The sequence below is a fragment of the Poecilia mexicana genome, unplaced genomic scaffold (assembly GCF_051168715.1).
Source record: "Poecilia mexicana isolate PSO_F unplaced genomic scaffold, ASM5116871v1 scaffold_2, whole genome shotgun sequence".
NCBI lineage: Eukaryota > Metazoa > Chordata > Actinopteri > Cyprinodontiformes > Poeciliidae > Poecilia > Poecilia mexicana.
Window position 1 is genome coordinate 16,290,218 of NW_028263371.1, and position 20,915 is coordinate 16,311,132.

General features: G+C 38.0%; 3 protein-coding genes across 8 annotated transcripts; all 3 read left to right on the forward strand.

Annotated features, from left to right (window-relative positions):
- The first annotated feature begins 5,683 nt into the window (after window positions 1–5,683).
- Window positions 5,684–9,420, forward strand: LOC148160512 (uncharacterized). Of its 2 annotated transcripts, XM_088011952.1 has the most exons (5): window positions 5,684–6,018; window positions 6,311–6,379; window positions 7,127–7,380; window positions 7,581–7,741; window positions 7,829–9,420. In XM_088011952.1, the coding sequence occupies exons 3-5, from the start codon at window positions 7,165–7,167 to the stop codon at window positions 8,376–8,378; spliced, it is 927 nt and encodes a 308-aa protein (XP_087868078.1). In that variant the 5' UTR covers window positions 5,684–6,018; window positions 6,311–6,379; window positions 7,127–7,164; the 3' UTR covers window positions 8,379–9,420. The 2 variants fall into 2 exon arrangements, with proteins under 2 accessions (XP_087868078.1, XP_087868081.1); XM_088011955.1 differs by lacking the exon at window positions 5,684–6,018 and having other exon boundaries at window positions 6,191–6,379.
- Window positions 9,421–13,600: 4,180 nt separating this feature from the next.
- On the forward strand, window positions 13,601–15,231 carry LOC106930228 (trace amine-associated receptor 13c-like). Of its 3 annotated transcripts, none has more exons than XM_088003887.1 (2): window positions 13,601–14,315; window positions 14,430–15,231. In XM_088003887.1, the coding sequence occupies exons 1-2, from the start codon at window positions 14,140–14,142 to the stop codon at window positions 15,229–15,231; spliced, it is 978 nt and encodes a 325-aa protein (XP_087860013.1). In that variant the 5' UTR covers window positions 13,601–14,139. The 3 variants fall into 3 exon arrangements, with proteins under 3 accessions (XP_087860013.1, XP_087860014.1, XP_087860015.1); XM_088003888.1 differs by having other exon boundaries at window positions 13,601–14,246; XM_088003889.1 differs by having other exon boundaries at window positions 13,601–14,219.
- A 3,038-nt stretch (window positions 15,232–18,269) lies between these two features.
- LOC106930232 (trace amine-associated receptor 13c-like) lies at window positions 18,270–19,386 on the forward strand. 3 transcript variants are annotated; one of them, XM_088003884.1, is made up of 2 exons: window positions 18,270–18,476; window positions 18,577–19,386. In XM_088003884.1, the coding sequence occupies exons 1-2, from the start codon at window positions 18,270–18,272 to the stop codon at window positions 19,384–19,386; spliced, it is 1,017 nt and encodes a 338-aa protein (XP_087860010.1). The 3 variants fall into 3 exon arrangements, with proteins under 3 accessions (XP_087860010.1, XP_087860011.1, XP_087860012.1); XM_088003885.1 differs by having other exon boundaries at window positions 18,270–18,442; window positions 18,573–19,386; XM_088003886.1 differs by having other exon boundaries at window positions 18,270–18,356.
- Window positions 19,387–20,915: the final 1,529 nt, after the last annotated feature.

The window sequence follows — 20,915 nt, forward strand, 5'->3', positions numbered from 1 at the left end:
GCCAGAGACTCATCTGATTTGTTTTGTGTTTGCAATAAATTTTTACTTGCATCTTCTCTTGGTGGTGGTCTTGCATGTGGGTAAAGTCACTTAAACCCATCATGACAGCACCAGCCCACACTGGACACAACATGCATCTCAAATTCAGTTTCTCACAGTTTACTTCCCCAAAATGGTTTGACATCTACATTTAAAGGGGATCAGTGTGATGAGACGTGTAACAGGAAGCTGAGTTGAGTTTCAACAAATACATTTGTGACAAACAGAGGCTCAGGTTCCCATTGCTTAGTCAGATATAAATGTAAAATTAGCCTCCAGTGGTTTTCTTCTTCTGTGGTTTCTTCTTGGAACTCAACAGCAGTGCAGACAACAGAGTCAGAACCGACCCAACAGATCTCGGTCACATCTGAACACACAGACATAAGGGAACTGACTGGAGTCCAGATGAAGGTCAAAGAAGGCAGAGACATGTCCATGTGTTCCCTGGCAGAGTGGACTTTCGAGGCTGGATCCACAAAGACATCAGAACAGAACCAAAGCAAAAACAGGAAAAGCAGAAATGAGGGAAGTAGAATTTTTCATATCACAGCTGGTTCTTTAGAAACCTGAATGTTTGTGTTACCAGCACCAGACTTAGGGGAGTCTGGGGCCAGTATCAAGTGGTGCACAGGCAGATGAATCCTGTGCAACCAGATCTGTGGATCACAGAGGAAGCGAGTCGTAACAATGTTTCTCTGGCAAGAGCTCGTTTATTCTGATTACAGAGAAACAAAATACAATTACAATACAATTCAAATTCATTCAACATCCAGAGTTTCCACAAAGAAATAAAATAAAACAAAACAAAATACACAAATAAAATGACATAATAGCAAAAATTGAAGAAAATCTAATCCTAAATAAATATAAACAAACTGAAATAAAAACACTCCACCTAACACACAGTAAACATCAAGTCCGTCAGTTATAACGGTTCTCTTAATCATTACCGTTGGGCTGTTATAACTGTTTACAGAAGTTATAAAAAAATCAAGCCCACCACAAATAAGTACATTTTTAAGAGAAATAAAAATACTACCACACTACGAAAGACAAACACAACATTGACCAATCATTATATATTTACAGAGCATCTCAAATGGCCCATAAAAGTTGCCGTTTATGCTACCTGTGGATCACAGAGGAAGCAAGTCGTAACAACGTTTCTCTGGCAAGAGCTCGTTTATTCTGGTGCAAACATGTAGTTTCTTGGATTTTAATTGGTGCGTTTTGCATCCACTGAAAGCAAAGATGTTAACAAATAAACTGGACAGTATGTTGCACGTTTAGTGGTATTTTCACAGTTGCGGTCTCGACTGGTCTTGAAATAAAATGCCAAGTCCTCAGCGCCCGAGACCGAGACAAGACCGAGACCAAATGCGGTCGAGTCCGAGACGAGACCGAGACCATCAAAAAATGGTCTTAAGACCGGTCTCGAGACCAAGACCAATTTCGAGTACCACAACACTGGCCGCCTGCATCCGTGAAGCCCATTTTTGTGCATACTCATGTCTAGAATGTTGCTTCTCTTCAGATTTCAAATTAAAAAGCAAATCAATTGGCAAACGGGGATCTCTGCCATACAGAAGAATGAAAGGTGAGTAACCTGTAGACTCGTTTTTAGTACAATTGTATGCATGAACTATGTGGGGCAGGTGGTCTTTCCACTCAGATCTTTTTTCCTCATGCAGGGTACGGAGCATTTGAAGAAGAGTTCGGTTCAGACGCTCAACTGGGTTCCCCTGTGGATGATACGGAGATGTTCGAGAACGGGTTATTCCTGCTAGTAGTTGGAGTCGGTGGAACAGGTTGTTCTCAAACTCTTTTCCCTGGTCATGATGTAACTTTTCAGGGTAGCCAAAGTGGGAATAAAGTCATAAAAACTCTTCTCAGCTGCCGTTTTGCCTGATTTGTTCTCAGTTGCGTAGGCTTGTGCAAAGCGAGTAAAATGATCAACCAGAACCAGAATGTACTCATAACCACCTCTGCTTGGCTCAAGGTGCAAATAATCTACAGAAATGAGCTCAACAGGGCTGCTGGTTGTTATTGAGCCCATTGGTGCTTCTGAAGCTTGTTTGGTTGTTTCTGCTTGATACAACTGCACTGACGGATGACATGATCTTCAATGTCATTTTGCATTAACGGCCATTAAAACCTCTCTCTGGCAAGCTGGATGACTTTGTCAGCACCAACATGTCTCGTCATCATGCAGCGTTTTTAACACCGTTTGCTTCAGTTTGCTGGGTAAAACCAGCTGTTTTCTGTTCAGTCTGTCTGTACAACACTTCCCTGTCCAATGTTAGTCTTTTCCACTCATTTACCAGCCTGCGTGTCTCTCGACCCATCTGACTCTTATCTTTACTGTTTGGCTTCCTCCCCTTCATTTTCAGGTTTATCACCTCACAGATGGCAGCATCACCCCTCTGTGCCGCACTAATATTATCTGGGGTGACAACTGGGGTGCCTTCACTGTTTGTGTCATCATCAATGTGGTGCAAACTTAATGCAGCCACACATGGTACATCACCACCTCTCATAGCTTCGTCCCCCTGCCAGATTGCAGAAACCACCTCTGGGGGCATGACTTCTGTATATTCACTCACATGTTTCTCTAGAGGGACTGGGTAACGGGAGAGGGTGTCAGCATCAGCATTAGCTTCACCAGGTCTATATTTTATGGTGAAATGAAAGTCAGCTAACTCCCCAACCCAGCGATGTCTGGTGGCATTTAGCCTAGCTGTGCTCAGGACGTAGGTAAGGGGATTATCGTCAGTGTTCACATTGTCAGTGTGTGGACATTTTAGGGCAATGACACTTTGACAAGCAATAAACATTTCAAGCGACAAACCTGAATTTTTATAGTTATATTTGTTATTTGTACTCTAGATGTCTGGAGACATCTTTAAAATGGGGGAGAGTGTAGTGTGTTGAGAAACAGTAAAAAAAAAAAAAAAAGACAGAAGACAAAAGACAGAAGACAAGACCAATTCTGATTGAAAATTAGGGGTGTATTCTTCTTTTTTAGTGTTTCTCAACACACTAAATTTGCTGTTCCAGGAACTCCACTGTTGCTGCCCCACCCATCTGTCTGTCCATCTTTATCACAGGTGATGCTCTGCTTCCTTCCAGAAAGCAGCTCACATCTTTCACAGCCTGTTGTGTTTAAATCTTCGTCTTCAACACCTCGAACTGTTTGAACAAACTGTAAGTTTGCTTAGTTTTATTCTTAAACTTTGTGTTCAACAACTTCATTCTTTCTTTCTGTTCTGTTTGGAAAACATGCTCACTTATTTCAGTATAAAGTGTCATAATTTTGTTCACTGAAAGCAAATTAGTGGAGAAAATGAATAACTTCAGTCTGAATCAGTTATTTGATTATTGAAATCAAGCATTGAGCTTGCAGTTTGTTTCATGTTAAATAAGCTCAGTAATGTTTACCGTACAGGATATTACCAAATCTCTCATTTTTATTTCCTGTCTTATGGAGCTAAATTAGTCTCAAAAAGACTCACAAAGACAAGACTTATAAGTATACAACATAATTCACAAATGTTTTTGATGCAATGCATAAACAAAACCTCAACATTCACATATGTGTATACAGTTTGTCAAGTTTACACAATTCAAACTGCACAAGTAGTTAAACTCTACGCCAGGGCTGAAAGTAGTTTTAAATTCTTGCTGGTACTGTGACAAAAATTGTCAGTGGCTCGTTCTGCAAACCAAAATAAATGAAAACATGAATATTTTACTGTACTATAGGCTGCCTGTATGGATAACGCAGCAGAAGCTTCACAGTGTGGAAAAAATATTGATTTTGCTTCTGCCATACGGGTGGAAAGTAATTAGTTACATTTGCATTTATTGTTAGAATTACAATTTGTTTAATTTGTCCTTTAAATTATTTACAAAACCTGAACTTTTTATTTTCCCTGAATTTGTTTTGAGTAAAGTTACTGAAAACCAGGAGATGTGGTTATGTTGCTCAGTTACTCTGTTACATTTGAAATCAAATCCATTAGTGAGCAAAGATAAAACAAGAAAACACCTGAAAAAAAACGGCATTGATCTTTCAGCCGGGTTTGTGTGAAGGTCTCCTGGTGTTGCATCAATGTGAAGGCAGAGGAGTGAGGAAAACCCATCAAGTTGGTTATCAGTATTTACTCATGCCAGCAGAGGAGGAAAGAGAACAAAATAATGTAGGCAACTCAAGTGAAAGTACATTTGATGTAACCTGCATTTAAATACAAGTTAAGTCATATTAAAAGTAATACGTACCTCATTCAAATTTTAGTTTAGCTTCTTTGTGACGAGCAAAACAAATTTCATCACAAAGGAAATGAGAACATGTTGGTGTCAAACTATTATTATTTAAAGGAGCAGATTCATAAATAGAAATGCAACAAAAAATGTGTGTTTTTAATGGGACATTAATTTTCGATATCTTCAGTCAGCTGCTGTTTATCCCTCTAATGGTTTAAATGACTGACTCCAAACTAAACACTTGATTTGTGTTTTCAGTTTTAATCAATAAAATTTATTATCACAACTACCAGATAAAACTTGACATTTGCTGTTGAAATATTATTCAAGTTTACAACATATGGTAAAGCTGTTGCCTTTATCATACTTAGTTAAATTGACGCCTCAAGTACATGAAGGTATTTTTTTTCTGAAATATCTTGAGCTACTCTTGATGGGTTTTAGAAACATCTTCAAGTATAAATTAGACAATTAATTACAGCAGTACAAGTAAATGTAACTAATTACTCTCCTCTCCATGGCAAAACCGAAATATATATTTCTTCCACTTGTCCGTACAGGGAGCCTATAGCACAGTAAAATATTAATGTTTTTATTTATCTTGGTTCACACAATGAGCCACTCAGGATTTTCATCATAGGTAAGAATTTCAAACTACTTCGTCCTGCTTATATACCAAAGGGATTGATTACTACATAGAGAACTGGTGGCTGATTCCTGACAGGATGCAGCTGAGAGAAGAAACCAGACCAGCAGGCTGAGGGAGAAAACACTGAGTTAGTGTCATTTAGCTCCTACACTAACTGAGGCCACACTTAAGTCCATACAAAATACCTGGAGATGGTGTCTTAAATGTGTGACGTTCTTTATTAAATAAAGCTGCATCTGGTACAAAAGTACATGGGGAACATCTGTATTTGTGACTTCAGCCATTTCCTTATGTGTGAAAGTGTGTGGATATAGAGTATATGTGGGGGGAGGGTTGTTGGCTGCCAGATGCCAGTGGCATCACCTTTCTGCTGAGTCATCTGCAGGGAGGCAAACATAAAGCAACCCACACCAATGTGTCTGGAGGCCCACAGTTGGCCCACCACATCTCGAGTGATAGCCCACCAGCTAACAGCACATAAAGGAGGATGGAAGAACCAACATGGGTGATGAAGCAACAGCAAAAGAGAGCAATGCAGTGCATCCTGCACCCAGCATGCCCATATTTGTCTATAATGTGAAATGTGTCCATGACTGCAGCTTTGCTTCTCTAGAGTTAGAGTTATAGCTATCAGATGAGGTGCTGCTTGCTGACAGCAGAGTCCCAGAACATGCATGGTTTAAACTGTTCAATGTGAGCAAAGAAGGTAAAACAGGTGTTAAAACGTAAAGGGTAATTTATTTGGAAAGAACCTTTAAAGGATATTTATTGTTAATTGGCGCTAAATAACTGAAATGAATTGAGTTGGAAGAAGTTGGTTCATGAGAACTGAGTTTTAGAAAACTGAAATACTTTATGATCTTAAAAAACACTTTCTTCCTGTTTATAAAGGAAGTGAACTTACATCATCTCTGCACCCATTTCCTTTCATATCTTATTAGTCAGATGTGATTGGTCAGACACCTTATGGTATGTAGATATAGAGAATGCACAGGCTGCAGATCGTTAAGATGAGAAGGATAACTGGCTAAAACAGGAACCATCTCTGTCCCCTGAGACTTTCAAAGGTAAATATATTTTTTCAGAAATGAAAGATTACATCCAATATAATATGTTGTTAAAATATATCCCATAATTAATACTACTGGTAGAACAAATTAGAAAAACAATTATGCTACCTGCCAATCGTAGACATGCATGGTTTAAGTTCTGCAGCTGTAGGTTCAGGCTACTGGAGGACAAACTGACCACTTTATCTCTCTCTCCTACTTTCTTCTTCTGCTACTGTTCAGTTTGCATTATTTATTTTTAATTCAATGATTAACTTAATATTTTCATTTTTTCTCCCTCAATCCACAGAAGCTTCATCTGGTCTGTTTGGCTGTGAAGCCTTTCTAGAAGACGGCATCATCTGAGATCATATAAACGGTAATTAATTGTTTTCTCTCTTCTGCTGTTAACTTTTTACTTTTAACATAAAAAGTACTCCTATGTCAACACTTCTGTTTTTTTTTTATTACATATCTGTTCTGTTTTCTCAAACCTCCAGTCTGCTGTGGCAGATGACCACTTGAACTGAGCCAGGTTCTGATTCTGCTGGAGGTTTCTTCCTGTTAAAGGGGAGTTTTTCCTCCCCACTGTCGTCACGTGCATAAAATTCATTTTGACAATAATGAATTAGAAATGAAAACATGAAAATTATTTTCATTTTTTGTGTCTAAGGAAACTTCCTGCAATGGATCCTGGGTGAAAAATAACTTTCACCCCCAAACCTGATGCATCAGCGTAAATGAACAAAATAACAAACCATTCAGATTAAACACATATAAACTGCCGTCTCACTCTAACATTTAAATTGTTCCAGGTAAATGTTTGCTAATGCAGGGTTGTTCATAAGAACCTGAATTGAAACATGTCCATTGGTCAATACAGAGAAGTAAATCTTTAAAACACTGAATGTTTGGCTTTCTCTGGTTGGAACAGTGAATATTTCCATGTTGGACCCAGTTAAGGAAAACCCAAAAAACAACATATAAACTTTGATAATTGAGAAATATGTCCACTTTTACCAATATAATTTGATATCATTTAGATTCTGATGGTAAAATGTCAGGAATTACATGTTATACTGAAACGTTTAAAAATTATTTACACCTTTGTCTCTTTGGTTTACAGTCACTCCTGTCATCAAACTCCTGGTTCAATACTGAAGGATGGAAGAGTTTAACTTTAACACATCTGAGGAAAAAGGTTTCAATTACAGCAACATGAACCTCAACAACAGCGACACTCATGATGGCTACAATTATGACATCGATTATGTCCATTACTACTATTTCCTGATTCAAATCCAACAATGGGTGAATTGGATCACCATTGGAATTGGACTTCTTCTAATTCTTATAGTGATGATTGCAGTTGTTTTCCAGGTGAGTTCAGTATAATTGTAACTTATTTATTTATAACTTATTTGACTCTCAGCCTGATATTTAAACTGTGCTTCTCTCTTGTCTCAGGTTTAAGTTCGTCTTGTCCTTAGAAATGACTAAAATAAGTGGAACAGGAAACATCCAACATGTCCAGAATATTTTTAGTCATTAACATTTTTTCTCTGTTGACTTTCTCACAGGTGAAAAAGGGTCAAGATGCTCCAGTCTATGTCATCAACCTGCTGGTCTCTGATCTCATTCAGCTCTGCTGCAGGATGTCACCACAGATATATTTATTTCGCATCACATTGTATGCTGTAATGGTCAGTGTTGGATTCATGGTGTGCATCTCTTGTGAAAGGTATGTTTCCATGTTTCTCTTCTGTCTCTCACTTCAATCTGCCCTTAATAATCTTCAGAGACTAAACATCTGTATCTGTTACTACAGGTATCTGGTCATTGCCAAGCCACTGTGGTACAGATTCAGGAGAAACATCAAGACATATGTGGTGGTCTGCAGTCTGGTCTGGATCCTTCCTGTTGTTTATCTTCCACTGTTTTATGTGACTCCTGGTCTGCCAGTTGCCATCTTCTTCGCAGTTTTTCTCCTCCTGCCCTTTCCGTTGTTCATCTTCTTCTTGGTTGGGACTATCAAATCTCTCTCTGGAGCGCTTCGTGTCCCAGCAGATGAAAAACGACGAATCGTAGCCATTCATGTCGTGGTGCTGCTTAATTACACTCTGCTTTATCTGCCCATCATCGTTTGGCTTCTGATTGATCTTGACAAAATAGGATTTAAAAACCACTTTATTCTTGGAACAGTTTATTTTGTTTGTATTTTTCTTAGTCCCCTTGCAGACACAACTTTATATTTGTTAAGTCGGAAAAGCATCATGGATAAGTTTCTGGCTTCACTCTGTTCTAAAATATGTAACAATCTGGAGTTGAGCAGCACAGATTGTGAAATCAGTCCTGCTACAGATACTGAGACTGTTTAGGTTTTATTACTATTCAAGAGAGCCTCCACACACAGCTGGCAGTAGCAACAGATACAGGTTATTTTTCTGAAATGTTTCATTAAAAATATTTTTATTGGCAAACTATCTACTAATGTAATGTAAACTATCAGCTACTGAAGACACTGTTTGAGTGAGGACTTTGAGCATTTTTGTCTTTGTTCATTTTTTATTTACTTTTATATCTTCAGAAAATCTTAACATGAACTGGTTCAAGTGTCGACTCAATATTTTTTGCTGATCTTTGTATGAGTTATGTCCACTGTTACGTTTTTCCTGTAACTCTGCAGCAATTTCATGGTGGAACAGTTGATAATATGGTAACTTACAGGAATAAGAAGTTCTGCTACATTATTGTAATTAAGTGTAAAATTATAATTTCTGGTATAATCACTTGCATTTCATCATGGATGTATTTTTTTCATGTCGCTTAAAGCAGACATACATAATTACTATATGTACTGTAATAGAAAATTTCATTTTTAGCCTTATTTCATCTTTGATGGAACTGATGAAACTTTTTACCATTTATTCACTGATTATATCTGCTGTGTTTTTGTGTTTCTACAACATGTGTTTTTCCATTAAAGAAGTTTCCAGATAATGTTTAGATGTTTCCACAGCTGTGATGGCAGAAGAGACCTGAAGACATCTTGGGTTAAATGCTTGATCTGGAAATCGTCTTAAAGGACTGAATGTGGAATGTAGTTTGTACCCTGGTTTGACCTGAACCCACGAGTGACAAAGAAGAATCAGAAGTTTCTCCTGAAATCCTTATCGGTTCTCTTTCCTGCCGTAAAATCGTCCCCTCCAAGAGGTGAGGGACGGTTCATGAGCTGGGGGTCAGGATTGTCTCTGTGGTCCATCTGCTAATAGAGATAAGGTCAGACTTTGGGTGGGTCTCTTCCTTGCTGTGACTCTATAACCATGTGATGTGTGTCGTTCAGGGCTCTTCTCCTGACTGCGTTCAGTGAGTCGGGTCTTTGAACGCTTTTGCCTTCAAATAAAGAAACTTAAAGACAAACATTAATCTTTCTCTAATTATTAAAACAGCTTCTCATTCTTTGATATAAAAAAATGTAGAGCAGTACACTTGTTAGATTTAAAGCTGTAGAAATAATGGTTTTAATAGTTATTTAGCTCTGGTTTAGTTGCTTATCTGCACTTACTGTCAGTATGTTCATAGTTTCATGTATCTGCTTCAATCCTCCTTGATAAAAGGAATAGAATAGGTGAACATCTACAGGTAGGATTATAATATAATGCAACGTTTGGTTCTCATATCTGAATTTCTCAGTTACATATCTAAAGAAACCAGGAGGCACGAGGAGAAGACGGGGAAGTGACAGGAGACGATGTGAGGATCCAGCGAGTAGCGACAGAAAATGAGAAGCCGTCTTTCTGACTCACAACTTGGACAAGTTAGCCATAAATATTTTAATCATGAATTTTCCTTTCTGCCAGGAAATGCTGAAAACCTTTAGTCAGCGATTAGTGATCATCACTTCTGAAAGGCTAAAAAAATAAACTAAATATTCCTGAGTGGCTAAATTAAAGTCTGGATGTAAAGTGGATTTAAAGTTTTATTTTAAACTGTTTTTGCTCAAAATCTTTCCAGAGGAGCTAAATTGAACCAATTTTGAAAAGGTTGGTTTAATTGTAGAGAATTTAATGGAAAAATTCTCTACAAAGATTTAAAATGGTGGCACAAACATGTATCAGGTTTGCTTTTTCACATGAGGTTAGTTTGGATATTTCCCCCCTTAGGAAGTTAAATCACTCATTTTAAATCTGCTTCAATAATAAAGTTTGTTTGATGATCTGAAACATTTAAATAAGTCAAAAAAGTGAAAGTGGAAGAAATGTTGTACGGGTTAAACATTTATTCCTGACCCCATGAAATGTGTTGAACTTTAGACACATTTTCTTTTTCAGGAAATATCTTAAGAATCACTTTTGTCTCTTTCTTTCATAATCATGGCCTGTGCTTTTTTCAAATTTCCACAGAACAGATGTAGATAATTTGTTGCTGCGTCTTCTGAGTCACGTTGATTGGCAGATCAAAAATAGCATCAAGATAGATCAAACTTCTAAGAAATACAAATATGCTTGGCTGCTGAAATGACAAGAAAAATAAGATTTATTTCCATTGGAAGCAGACGGAAATGTTGAAAGTTAAAATGAAAGATTGAACTTTTTACTTTGCATTTGTGTGATTAATATTTACTGTGAGCTGAGGTTGCCACTGGTTCTCTGTTAAAGGTTACAATGCGATACGTGTCGGTGTGCGTATCACTTTAAGGAAAACCACGTGACCGATGCAGTTCCTGTGTCGTTTGGATGTGACCGCGACCGGCATGAACTTTGTGACCAACATTAACTTTAGCTTATACTAGTATTCATTATTCTCTGTCATTTTCATTATAAAAATGTGCTATTTAAATATCTAAACATTTTCATTCCTTCTATCAGACAATGTTTTTATCTTATTTTGCATGAATATGCTCGTCATTTTCAAGCATATTGCTGTAATGTGTGTTTGTTGTCGCTAGTGTCAAACAGGGACCAAGTAACGGGGGAGATTACGGTTCGGGATTTTTGCTTTGAAGCACGAGGAAGAAAAAAAAAACATAGTTTAAAAGTATCATCACAACAAGGATCAGGGCAAGCATATCACATGGTCTCCGTTCTGTTAATGACCAAAAACCTAGAATAGTCACTGAAATAACTTGAAACCCATAGAAATTAATACAAATTTACTAAATTGTCTATCAAAAGTGCCAACTTTGCATTATTTGACACTTTAATGCAAAGAGGGCACTTTTAATGGAACTTTAAAAGCAACTTTGCATTAAAAGTGACATTATTTACCGGATGACACTTCATGACAACAGTCATAGACATTCATAAAGACTCCTTCATGTTCATAACAGGTGTTATTGTCATGTTTATGACACTGTCATGTCAGTCTTATGCACACCCCATAAAATAAAAGTGTTTCTGGACATTTTTATACAAAGGTACAAACACGCCATGTTGGGGAATTGGAATTCTGGAAACCAAAAATATTGCAGCAACCTCAAAGGGTGGCACCAAAATGTTGGGAAACAGAATCCCTGCAACCAAACGTGTGGATTTGAATTTGTATAAATGCTTGTGCAGCTATTAATAATGATTACTAATAATTTTACTAATAGTTTATTGTTGTAAAATAAGAAATATGTTTTACTTTAAGGAGCCCTTCACCCAGGAAACCAAAAATGTTGTATTGTAACAGGTTGAACTGACTGTTGGCTATGAAAATATATTACAAGTGCTTATGGCAATCATTAATAATTGTAATTTGGATTATAAAATTACTAAATCGGAGCACCATCTCATTGCAGAAAAAACATATATTTTGCAAAACAGTTAAGTCTCAGTTATTTATCATACCAGCCTGATAAGACTATGGTCTTAAAATAATAATAATTGACAGCATAAGTTTAGCACTAACCTGCTGTTGTAGTGCTGATCTAGTTGGTTGCTGCATGTGTATGGAATCAACATATATAGAAGAGTTTGTTAACAAAATGAAATGAACTTCACATCTAAGACATTTTATTCAATCTATTCACTAAGATAGTAACACACAACTAAAACTACTAAGAGAAAGATCAAACGACGAAACTAAAACTGATAAAAGTTAAAACAGGTAAAAATAGTGATGTCATAGTTCAGAATGAATTGTGAATATTGAGAACCCAGATTAACTTCATGAGGAACTGCATTGTTAGTTTTGGCTAATTCAAGTTTGCTTACCAAAATGTGCCAGTCATTCTTCATACATCACCAGAAATATGTAATAATAAAACCTCATTCGGATTAAATTCTGCTTTAATAATTTGTGAGTGAAGTAGAAATCAATAACCCTTTGGAAAATCGACTCTTAATCTATATATTAGTTCATAAATTGGTGATTTAATGGAGTAGCAGGACAGGAGCATGTTGCCACTCACAAAATGGCGGAGCTTCAGTGTGTCACTGTCAAAATGGTGGTATAACTAGACTTAAATAAGCAAGTTTTCCTGTTAAAGGTCCACCTTATTAAACCATAATAAGCTGTGATGGGAAGGCAGAGTATCTTCAGTCAGAGGCTTCTTCAGATTCAGTGCAGCACAGACCGCTGCAGAAGATTGTTCCTGCCAACAGCCATCACCATCTTCAATAACTCTTTGAAGAATCTAAATTAATGAGTTACAAAAACATTTAATTTCGCTTTGGGATTAATAAAGTATTTTTGAATTGAACTGAACTGAATTGAATTAGCGTCAACTGTCCACTGGGAAACTCTGTGTAGCTCGTAGCCACATTTAGCTTTCTGGGACTATGTTATGTAACTTAATAGCATGAAACAATGGAAAGATACGCATAAAAGAGATCAGATAAACCTTACTGTCTGGTTTTTAAAACATTCCCTGGAAAAAGTTTCAACAGTCAGAACTCTGTGGTTAGCTTTGGCTATATGTAGCATGCACCCCTGCTCTGTTTGAATTCAGTTCTACACACACAAAACACATAAAATGTTCATCCTAAGCTCTTATTACTGTACCACACCTCCTGCGAGCTGCGTTAGCCATGGTAAACAACCTGGAGGCGTCGCATTTTCAGCTGCATTACTGGTGCAGCTGGAACAGCTTGATCATGGTTTCAAGCAGTCCTCCAAGTGTTGCCAATTGTTTTCCCTAACAACAAATCATAAAAATACTATAATTCATATGATTCTGATGATGAATGCTCCACCAAAATCTCAACTTACTCTGATGTTCTTTCATTAAATTTCAGTAAACCACAACAGAGTCACTAATAAAATTTGTTCGGGGAACAGATTTGACTGAGCTCTGTTGAGGTTTTCATACGTAAGCTCGGGTTTCTGTGAACATACCGTCTTGGCTGCTTTTTTTATTTCAGTTTCTGGTGTCAAAACGCACTGTATTTGTTCTCTTCTTCCTTTGTTTCTCACAAAATTTGAGTAAAGGTGAAAGCGATTAGATACAGAGAGTTTCGATTATTTCGTGGTTCCATCCAACCAGGTCCTGAACTCAATCTGTGGAGGGTTCGAAGGCGGTCATACTTCAGGGCAACTTCAGAGAGATGAGCTGGTTGTGAACCTTCATAGTGAAACACTGTGAAATTTTACTCAATGTTATCATACTTGGAGAACATCATACCAGGTCATGGCATTGCCCACAAGCAAACAGACCAATAATGACTTTGGTTTGAACTTTATCTTCCATTTTGGCTACACATAAAACATGACTCAAGGTTTGTTGAACGAGGTACAACAAGGGCGAGGTGTGTTGCAACACGTCTGAATGAAAAGGAATGTAGCTGTCTATTCAGATATACTCAAGATGCACAAAATGAAGTCCTCTGTTGTGGTAAATGCACTTTGAAGAGTTCTTGATGTGTGCTGCATCGCGTTAGTCGTCTATGACTGCTATGCTTTTTTTATGCTTTTTTTTTTTTTATGCGTTTTCCAAAAACAATGTTGTTTTATAGAATAACCGCTGTGGAAGTTTCTACTTTTAACCTTTTTTTATTATATTTGTGTCGTGGTTTGAACAGAAATTCATCTCTGCCTGTCACAAAGGAGGAGCAACTTCCAGGTTCTACGTGAAGCGACAAGGGAAAGGCGGCCAGAGGGCCGAACAAGATAAAACCCCAGTCCAACTCAGAGCTCTTCCACAGCTGCTGCTTGCAGATGATGGAGACAGATCATATAGAAGAACTCTGTTTCCCCCAGCTGCGGAACAAGTCTTGCAGGAAGCCGACGCTCCCCGGGTCGGACGGCGTGCTCTTGAGCATTGTGCTTTCTCTCATCTCTGTGACCACGGCGACGCTAAACCTCCTCGTAATCATCTCGGTCTCCCACTTCAGGCAGAGACTATAGTCACATCGAAACCAGCTATTTAAGAAACGCTAAACTTGTAAATGAAAAAAATCTGATGATATTTTGTGATTCAAAATGTATCTGTTTGTCTTTTCTCACAGGAAGCTTCACACACCAACAAACGTGCTCCTCCTGTCTTTGAGCGTCTCAGACTTCCTTGTGGGTCTCCTGCTGATGCCTTTGGAAATCTACAGAAAAGTCGCCTGCTGGCAAAATGCTGTGTGTTCTCTGTATGGCTTTCTGATTGCCCATGTTGTCTCTGCTTCAATCGGGAACATCGTTCTCATAGCAGCTGACCGCTACGTGGCTGTTTGTGATCCTCTGCACTACCCGAACAAAATCACTATGGCAAGAGTGAAATGCTGCGTTTGCCTGTGTTGGATCAGCAATGCCTTCTACAGGCTTTTCTTTCTGAAGGACGAGCTGTTTCGGCCGGGCGGGAGCAATTCCTGCGTTGGACAGTGTGCATACGTTGCCCAGCCTGTTGCGTGGTTTGTCGAGCTGACTTTGTTCTTCATTGTCCCAGTTACAGTCATTGTAGTTCTGTACGGGAGAGTGTTTGTGGTGGCCGTGTCTCAGGCTCGTGCCGTGCGCTCTCACGTTACAGCCATCTCGCATCAGCTTTCTGTCACAAGGAAATCAGAGCTGAAAGCTGCCAGGACTCTCGGTATTCTCGTCGTTGTTTATCTCACGTGTTTCTGCCCTTACTACTGTTACACTCTTGCTGAGGTTAACGTCACCAGCACGTCATATGCGTCGTATTTAATCTTTCTGTTTTACTTTAACTCCTGTTTAAACCCTCTGATCTACGCCCTGTTCTACCCCTGGTTCAGAAAAGCTGTTAAAGTCATTGTTACTCTACAGATACTGCAGCCTGGCTCACGTGAGGCCAACATACTGTAGATGGTCTGTAAACATAATGAGATGAGTGCTGACTTTCACACCTGATTGTCCTCTAGTCTTGGTTCTATTGGGGACCAAAACCTGTTCCTCCCCCCTTGCCTGCGAGCGTTTCTGCACCAATAACTACTGAAGGAAACAACGTGAAAACCTCAGAAGAGGCCGAGCACAACTTCCTTCTTATGTAAACAAAAATGAAGTGGCGTCAGATTTTTGTGGTTGTAGGATTTCTCTTCTGTCTCTGGTAAAAGCCATTTCTCCTGCTAGCATTAGACTCTCCTGTTTGTTTTGGTTGTATTTACCCAGAATGCCCTGCCCTACAGTCAGCTTCCTGCCTTTGGAGCGGTCTCTGGTTCACATGCCAGAGTTTCTCCTTTTCAAACCGAGGCCTTGGATTTTATGCGGACTGGAGTTTGCTGTTTTGGTCGTCAGGCCTCACTGTCCTTCCAGTTTTAAAACTGCTTGTTTGTGCATTAAACTATTAATGTGGATAGACTGGTTGAGTTTAACATGTTTGACGCAAAACTTGTCATAAATATTATGGCTGCAGTCTCTGTTCCCTGTGTTAATTGTGTTGTACTAATTGTATGGTAAAAAAATAAAGGTGTGTTATTAAATGTGGAATCTGTGTGGACATTTGAAGTCTCTCTGCTCTTCACCAGCAACAAAAACACAGCAACAGTTTAAATGATGATAGTTAAATCTGAAACAATTTTCTTTGAAACATTCAAAAGTAGGTAAAAATAATATTTACTATATCATTCTCACTATAACTGTGAAAATGCTGCTGCTCCCTTAATAACTATCTGTTCCACCACCTCCCTATTATGATCATTGGTCATTAATTCTTTCTTTTCATACATGATCTCATAATGTATTGTCACAGAAATTTCAACAAAAAAGTAGCTTCATTATTTTTTTCTTTTTTGACTTTGAAAAGACGACATTTACTCTCTGAGGTTCTGAAAATAGATTTTTTTTTTAAGTTTGGCGCCCCCTGTCTCTGAGTAGCCCCCCAACTAACCAACCTTCTTTTTTATAAAATTATTTATTTTTTCGCTTCTTATTTGTGGATAACATATTTTATTGTCAGTTATCTCAAATAGCATTTTTTTTATTTGTGGTGTCTTTTTTATACTTTATGCAAATGTTATTTATTTTACATCAGTTTGTTTTGTGTAGGAATTGTCTGCTGTTCGGGGATCTGTTTGTGGATTAAAACCTTTAATTGTATTGCTATGCATGGCTTTGAATGATATTTATTAACATATTGTTAATAATCAATAAAAAGACATTTGAAGCCTTGAAATTGGCCTCCATCTGGTTAAGAAGCTCATGATCTGCAGGTTCGGAAAACTACTACTGGCCGATTCCACCTAATCTTTCACTACCCTTACACAGCAATCCAGGAGGCCCAGATTAACACTGTCAGATTTGATTTCAACACTTTTAAAGTGTCTATATGGGTCCACACCAGAAAGTGTTAATTTAACTCTTTTTGGAGAGTTCGTACCGGTAACACTTTATTTGAAGGGGGTTGAATAAGACTGTCATGACACTGTCATAAACATGTCATAACACCTGTCAGGAACATGAATAAGCCTTCATGAATATTTATGACTGTTGTCATAAAGCGTCATTCATTAAATTATGACACTTTTAATACAAAGTTGACATTATTCAAAATGCCGTTGTTATGGCAACTTGACATTAACCAAGAAATCATTACTGATATAAATTTGTTATAAAAGTATTACTGATTTCACTTTAAAAATTAGGTAACTTTATGTTATTAAAGGTAAAGTTTAAACAGTAATGATTTATTGTAGAGGAGAAACCAATAAGCTCCTACTGCATCGACCGTCTTCAGTCTCTGAGTACTACAAACAGTGTCGGTCTCCGGATCATAACAAACAAAAAACATAACAATGAGGACTGGAACGAAGGAATAAATTTTTACTACAACTCTAACAACAAGCTTTCATTACAGAAATGTGGAGTTTCAGAGATATTAACACTTACATAATCATTTTTGGAGCTTGAATCTTCGAAGAATCCATGGAGGGATCAGGAGGGGGAGGTTAGGCTGGAGATTCATCCTCAACCAGACTGGTTGTATACAAAAAGGCAATAAAAAGATTAAAACATGCTGAAAAACGTATATAAGAAGACACAACAGCGGGAATAACGCTCTCAACCGTTTTTCAAAAGAAAAAAATCGATCAGAAAGGTTGATAAATCTGACCAATATGCATGTAAACGTTCAAGATCATGAAAAAACATATTACAGATTATTACGGATCTGTTTAAGTTAGCCAATAATTTGATTAAATGTTAACCGGCTCGATATTTTTCCAACCCTTATACTCCGCTAACATTCGGCATGCTAAGCTAAATATGCTAACACCGAGCCGTGTGGCGAACGTGACGTCTATCATGCAGGTTGAACTCAACTCAAAATAATAGTTATAAACCATCTCAGAAAAAGAGTAACTTACCAAGCGCAGTAAATAACTCAGACATGTGGAGAGTAAATAGTCCTGAAATGATTTGGCTTCTGTTGCGTCGCTTCGGTGGGAATCTGTGATTCTGGGCGGAGGCAGTGAATGAACTCCTTCAGTGTTAGAGCCGCTGGTGGAGTTCAGAGTTCAGAGGTCAAGAGTTATTGATTCCATTTTAACACCTCTAGATTTGATACGGAAACACTTTGTTTTAACACTCGATTTTAACTACTAATAATATACACCCCAGACTTATAAACAGAAAGTGACTCTATTAGAGTAAAATTAACTCTGCTTTTGCACAAAGTCTACTAACACCAAAACATTTAACACTTTTGAATTTGCTGTGTAGAACTTGTTTAGCTTGTAGCGTGAGCAAAAGATAAAACTATGACCTAATAACGAAGAGAAATGTTTGTAATTATGTGAGGAGGAGAAAGCAGAAACTCCCCAGAGACTAAAGCACCAGGGAGGAGGGAGGACAGAAACAAACATCTGCTGCAGGACAGGATCAGACCAGAGAGCTGCAGCCGTCTGAGGATGGAGATCCCAGACAGCACTGATCTCTGTTTCCCACATCTCCTCAACAGCTCCTGCAGGAAGCCCACACTCCACTGGGCTGAAGCCGTTCTGCTGAACTCTGTGCTGCTCTTCATCTCACTGATCACTGTAGTGCTCAACCTCCTCATCATCATCTCAGTCTCACACTTCAGGCAAACATCAAACTACAGTTTAAATTTTAGAAATGTGAAGCAATGTGTTTACATAATCTGACAAGAAATAATTAAAATTCAGATATTTTTTCTTTATTTAATGTATAATTACTATTTTGTCTCCCTCCAGGCAGCTCCACACTCCTACAAACATCCTCCTCCTCTCTCTGGGTGTTTCAGACTTTTTTGTTGGTCTCCTGCTGATGCCTCTTGAAGTCTGTAAATTTACATTCTGCTGGTTTCTTGGAGATGCCATGTGTGTTTTGTTTAGTTTTTTCATCTGTACCATTTTCTATGCTTCAATTTGGATCATTGTCCTGATATCAGTCGACCGATATGTAGCCATTTGTTACCCTCTGCATTATCCCACCAGAATCTCGTTGGTGAGAGTCAGATACTGTGTTTGTCTGTGTTGGTTCTCTACCACATCCGGTTCCTTTCTCATTTTGAAAGATGAGATGATTCAGCCAGGCAGGGCTAAGTCCTGCATTGGAGAATGCAGATATTTTGTAACCTATGCTGCAGGAACATTTGACCTGATTATTAATTTCATACTTCCAGTAACAACCATCATAGTTCTGTACATGAGAGTATTTGTGGTGGCTGTGTCTCAGGCTCGTGCCATGCGCTCTCACATTACAGTCGTCACGTTTCATTCAGTGACATCAGGAACAAAGAAATCAGAGTTAAAAGCAGCCAGGACTCTTGGGGTTCTAGTTGTTGTATATCTAATGTGTTACTGTCCATATTACTGTTACTCTTTAGTTGATGTTAATCTAACCAGTAACTCGTATGCAGCGTTCTTTTTCTACCTGTTTTATTTTAACTCTTGTCTGAACCCTCTGATCTACGCCCTGTTCTACCCCTGGTTCAGAAAAGCTGTTAAAATCATTGTTACTCTACAGATACTGCAGCCTGGCTCACGTGAGGCCAAGCTGCTGTGAACACACTGCTGACTGAAATCTGAACAAGAAAGATTCATTATTGAATGTTTATTATTAGTAGTCTTTAAAAAAAGTAAAATAACTGGCCTAAGTATGAGTTGAGACGAGGTGTGGACAAAACTGATTCACAGCACTATCTCTTAGGTTATTGTGCTTTTGTTATTTATTATTTCTTCCTCAGAGGAGCCTCACTTTGTTGCTGTGTTCATATCCACTGGCAGAGGTCTTTTATTGCCAAATTTCTCTGAAATTAGGTTAAAAATATGAAATATCTCTACTGTGAACAACTCAACAGCCTAAAACCAGTTTTGATCATTTTCCTTCTTCATATGAAAACATAACTTTTTATTGATGGTGAGTTTTGTTTTATTAGCTTCCTCCCTCTTCAATACATGTGTATAATGCATTGCAAGGACAATCTGATTCTGTGAGGTCCACCACATCCAACTTAGCTGTACTGGTGCAAATAAGCAATCGTACATCAGATGGGAGTGAAGTATAAGAATAACACTTGTTGGAAAAATCAAAGTAAAAAAAAAAATCTTGTTGGAAGGACCCACTGTTGTTGCGAGGCAAGAAGATAAACTTCTTAGGTTTCTTCTCTCCCCCCAGTTTTTCAGTATGTCCCACTTGTTCATCAGCAATACCAAAGAAAAAAAAGTCAAATGTCTTTATTAGAACGAAGCTTTTATCGATTCCTATTAAAAATAATTCTCATTGCTAATGTGTAGCTATTGATTCTCTTAGTCTTCATGTATTTGCTATGAAATGGGATACTAAATTACTTAAGTATTTAATAGAATATATTCATACACAATATGTTAATAATTGTGTATATATCTTGTTAGTTTTGATTCAGGTTACGGCAGTTCTGGTTTTAGGACGAGCTACAGTACAGAAACAGCCCTTTTAAAAATGATAAATGATTTTAGGTGTGATCTAGATTCACACAAGCTCAGTCCTTGTGCCGCCTTTGATACCGTAGATCAAATTCTTTTAAATAGGCGACAGCATCTGGTTGGCCTTTCTGGTGGTTCAGCTCCTATCTCACAGAGCCTTTATGGTCTGTATGGATACATACATTTTAATTTGTACATGTTGCCGCTTGGTGGAGTTATCAGGAACCATGGGATCAGCTTTCACAGTTATGCTGACACTCAGCTGTACGTCTCGTTGTCTCGTGACGACCCCAAACACCACTATAGGGGTTGAACAACTTCATAATTTTTAAAGTCGAGTACATCATGATAATAGTCGAGTCGACGTCGACTAGTCGCGGTGACGTCATAGTGACATAAGCACAAAACCCCTCACAACTACTTGAAGATTTATCAGCTATATTCATGGCAAATATTGAAATTTTCAGCTTCTCTTTGGTAAATTGATGAAATCTTTATACAATTTGAGCTTTCTGACAAACTCACCTACTTCACCTTTTTTCAATTCATTGGAAAAATCAGTTTTGTCACGTGATTGCGACTAGTTGACTGGCCCAGAAAAAAGTCATTGCAGAGAAAAGAATCAACTAG

What these genes read in the sequence shown, in the direction of transcription:
- LOC148160512 (XM_088011952.1), top strand. Translation starts at nt 7,165, where the DNA reads ATGGAAGAGTTTAACTTTAACACATCTGAGGAAAAAGGTTTCAATTAC. An exon ending in TGATTGCAGTTGTTTTCCAG is followed by an intron (nt 7,381 to 7,580) that starts GTGAGTTCAGTA and finishes ACTTTCTCACAG; the next exon opens with GTGAAAAAGGGTCAAGATGC. An exon ending in GTGTGCATCTCTTGTGAAAG is followed by an intron (nt 7,742 to 7,828) that starts GTATGTTTCCAT and finishes CTGTTACTACAG; the next exon opens with GTATCTGGTCATTGCCAAGC.
- LOC106930228 (XM_088003887.1), top strand. Translation starts at nt 14,140, where the DNA reads ATGATGGAGACAGATCATATAGAAGAACTCTGTTTCCCCCAGCTGCGG. An exon ending in ATCTCGGTCTCCCACTTCAG is followed by an intron (nt 14,316 to 14,429) that starts GCAGAGACTATA and finishes CTTTTCTCACAG; the next exon opens with GAAGCTTCACACACCAACAA.
- LOC106930232 (XM_088003884.1), top strand. Translation starts at nt 18,270, where the DNA reads ATGGAGATCCCAGACAGCACTGATCTCTGTTTCCCACATCTCCTCAAC. An exon ending in ACAGTTTAAATTTTAGAAAT is followed by an intron (nt 18,477 to 18,576) that starts GTGAAGCAATGT and finishes CCCTCCAGGCAG; the next exon opens with CTCCACACTCCTACAAACAT.